This window comes from Lucilia cuprina, chromosome 5 (genome assembly GCF_022045245.1).
Source record: "Lucilia cuprina isolate Lc7/37 chromosome 5, ASM2204524v1, whole genome shotgun sequence".
NCBI lineage: Eukaryota > Metazoa > Arthropoda > Insecta > Diptera > Calliphoridae > Lucilia > Lucilia cuprina.
In genome coordinates, this window is record NC_060953.1 from 9807048 (window position 1) to 9809895 (window position 2848).

The 2848-nt window shown below is 34.1% G+C and overlaps 2 protein-coding genes across 2 annotated transcripts; both read left to right on the plus strand.

Annotated features, from left to right (window-relative positions):
- The first annotated feature begins 82 nt into the window (after positions 1-82).
- Positions 83-1613, plus strand: LOC111685689 (heparan sulfate 2-O-sulfotransferase pipe-like). The gene is made up of 3 exons (XM_023447954.2): positions 83-890; positions 962-1116; positions 1242-1613. The coding sequence occupies exons 1-3, from the start codon at positions 340-342 to the stop codon at positions 1421-1423; spliced, it is 888 nt and encodes a 295-aa protein (XP_023303722.2). The 5' UTR covers positions 83-339; the 3' UTR covers positions 1424-1613.
- An 11-nt stretch (positions 1614-1624) lies between these two features.
- On the plus strand, positions 1625-2463 carry LOC111685695 (heparan sulfate 2-O-sulfotransferase pipe-like). Its single transcript, XM_023447959.2, has 2 exons — positions 1625-2206; positions 2274-2463. Exons 1-2 carry the CDS (start codon positions 1647-1649, stop codon positions 2446-2448), a joined length of 735 nt encoding a protein of 244 aa, XP_023303727.2. The 5' UTR covers positions 1625-1646; the 3' UTR covers positions 2449-2463.
- Positions 2464-2848: the final 385 nt, after the last annotated feature.

Consider the following 2848-nt stretch of genomic DNA (forward strand, 5'->3'; position numbering starts at 1 on the left):
CTAGACTATAGACTAGACTATAGACTAGACTATAGACTAGACTATAGACTAGACTATAGACTAGACTATAGACTAGACTAATGACTAGACTATAGACTAGAATATAGATTAGAGTATAGCCTAGACTACAGGCTTGACTACAGACTCGACTATAGATCCTAAAATTTACTCTTAACATTCTTTAGTTTAAGGCAGTTTTTATAAATTATCTTTTAAAGTAATTTCCAAACTAACCTCCATTATACCCTCATATGAAAAGCTCAGGAGCTACATAAATAAAACTACTTTTACCTTAATATCCTCTAACCCATCCCTTCTCCCAAAAACAAGCTCTATCGCATGAATCCCTCTCGCCTAAACAACACCAAATACGCTGATGTGGATGTATTATTCTTTAATCGTGTTGCCAAAGTAGGCAGCGAATCACTTATGGAACTTTTGCAGAAAATGGAGGAGCGTAATAACATTAAGGTGATAACGACCAGTCCGGTACAAATACCAGCACGTATTAGAACTCCAGTCCAAGAAAGTAAACAAATCCATTGGATAGCTACCCTAGAGCCGGGTGCTGTCTATATAGAACATTGCAATTGGTTGAACTTTACGAAATATCAATTGAGAAAACCCATCTATATAAATCTAGTACGTGATCCCGTCGAACGTATGATTTCATGGTATTTCTATATAAGAGGTGCCTATAAGAATGCCATTTACTATAATAAACATCCAGAAGAACCGATTAAACCGGCAGCCTGGTTTAAGAAAAATTTCAATCATTGTGTACGCAGCGGTGATCCCGAATGTCAATATATACCCTATACCGTTAAAGATATCGAGGGTAATCATAAGCGTCAATCATTGTTTTTCTGTGGCAATAATAAGGAATGTGTGTAAGTATTAGTAGTTTGGAATACGAAGGTTTTGATCATTCTTAAGGTTTTCAAATTTATATTCTTAATAGACCTTTTGATTCACCCTATGCTATACAATTGGCTAAATATAATGTGGAACGTGATTATGCTGTAGTGGGTACCTGGGAAGAGACGAATATTACTTTAACCGTATTTGAACATTATATACCGCGTTTCTTTAAGGGAGCTAGAGAAGTTTTTGAATGTAAGTTTTTATATAGAAATTTTACTATATAATCAAGGTCGACTGAGGATTTCCTCTTTTAGTACGATTCTATATTTTCAATTTGGTACTATTTACCTTATTGTTAATCCATTTTTCTTTTTTAGTACACAATGAAAAAGTACGTAATCGGAATCGTAATAATCGAAAACCCAAAATCGATGATGATGTCCGCCAAATGATGAGGAAGAACTTTACCAATGAATATGATTTCTATTATTTCTGTAAACAAAGATTATATAAACAATATCTGGCGCTAAATATTGATAAAAAGTATCCACATTATTAAGGGAAATAATACGAAATTCGTAGACCATTTTAGTACAATTTTAATTAAATAAAAAAAAATTCTTTTAAATTCTAAAAAAAATGTGTTTTAATTTAGAAAAAAAATCAGAAACTCAAGCATATCAATCACCAGGGTTAAGTAATAATTTCCGCCATTTTTTTCCATATAATATTCCAAATTTTAAATTATTCCCCTTCTTTTTTACCCTCTTCCCAATGCACAGATGCAGTCTCTTAATGTCCATGATCTCAATAATACCCGTAAGGCCCAATTGGATTTGGTATTCTTTAATCGTGTACCCAAAGTGGGTAGTCAAACTTTTATGGAACTTTTGAGACGTCTGTCGGAACGTAATAATTTTCAATTTCATCGTGATGCAGTGCAAAAAGTTGAAACTATACGTTTGGCCGAAGATCAACAGCAAGAATTGGCCGAAGTTATAAGTGATTTACCCGAACCGTCGGTGTTCATTAAACATGTGTGCTATACGAATTTCACCAAATTCAAATTGCCCACTCCCATCTATATAAATGTGGTGCGTGATCCAGTGGAAAGAGTTATAAGTTGGTTCTATTACGTTAGAGCTCCTTGGTATTTTGTCGAACGTAAAGCTGCATTTCCCGATCTACCACTACCTCATCCGGCCTGGTTGAAAAAGGATTTTGAATCGTGTGTCTTGTCGGGCGATCAAGAGTGCACTTATACCCAGGGCGTTACCGTGGAGGGCATAGGTGATCATCGCCGTCAGAGTTTGTTCTTTTGTGGTCATGCCTATGAGTGCACGTGAGTTCAGAATAAAATCTTTTTTTATTTGTTTTCGAAAATCTAAATACTTTTTTATCTATTACAGACCCTTTAATACTGTGGGCGCTTTAGAAAGGGCCAAGCATGCGGTCGAAAGTCAATATGCAGTAGTAGGTGTTTTAGAGGATCTTAATACTACTCTATCGGTATTTGAGAAATATATACCCAGATTTTTCCAAGGTGTTCGGGAGATTTATGATAGTAAGTCCAGACTATTATAGTTGAAAAATAGAACTAAAATCAAAAACTGATCTAAAATATGATATACAAGGACTTTTTTAGACAAAACTTTTGACTAAACAGTAGACTAAACTAAACACTATGCTATAGACTAGACTATAGACTACACTAAATACTAGATTATAGACTAGACTGTAGAATACTCTATTTACTAAACCAAAGACTAGACTATAGACTAGCCTATAGACTAGATAAATATATATGATTAGACTATAGACTAGACTATAATAAACTATAGACTAGACTATTGACTAGACTATAGACTAGACTATAGACTAGACTATATACTAGACTATAGACTAGACTATAGACTAGACTATACACTAGACTATAGACTAGACTATAGACTAGACTAGACTATACACTAGACTATAGACTAGA

Coding starts and splice junctions, on each gene's coding strand:
- LOC111685695 (XM_023447959.2), top strand. CDS start 1,647: ATGCAGTCTCTTAATGTCCATGATCTCAATAATACCCGTAAGGCCCAA. Junction 2,207..2,273: donor GGTCATGCCTATGAGTGCAC/GTGAGTTCAGAA, acceptor TATCTATTACAG/ACCCTTTAATACTGTGGGCG.
- LOC111685689 (XM_023447954.2), top strand. CDS start 340: ATGAATCCCTCTCGCCTAAACAACACCAAATACGCTGATGTGGATGTA. Junction 891..961: donor GGCAATAATAAGGAATGTGT/GTAAGTATTAGT, acceptor TATTCTTAATAG/ACCTTTTGATTCACCCTATG. Junction 1,117..1,241: donor AGCTAGAGAAGTTTTTGAAT/GTAAGTTTTTAT, acceptor TTTCTTTTTTAG/TACACAATGAAAAAGTACGT.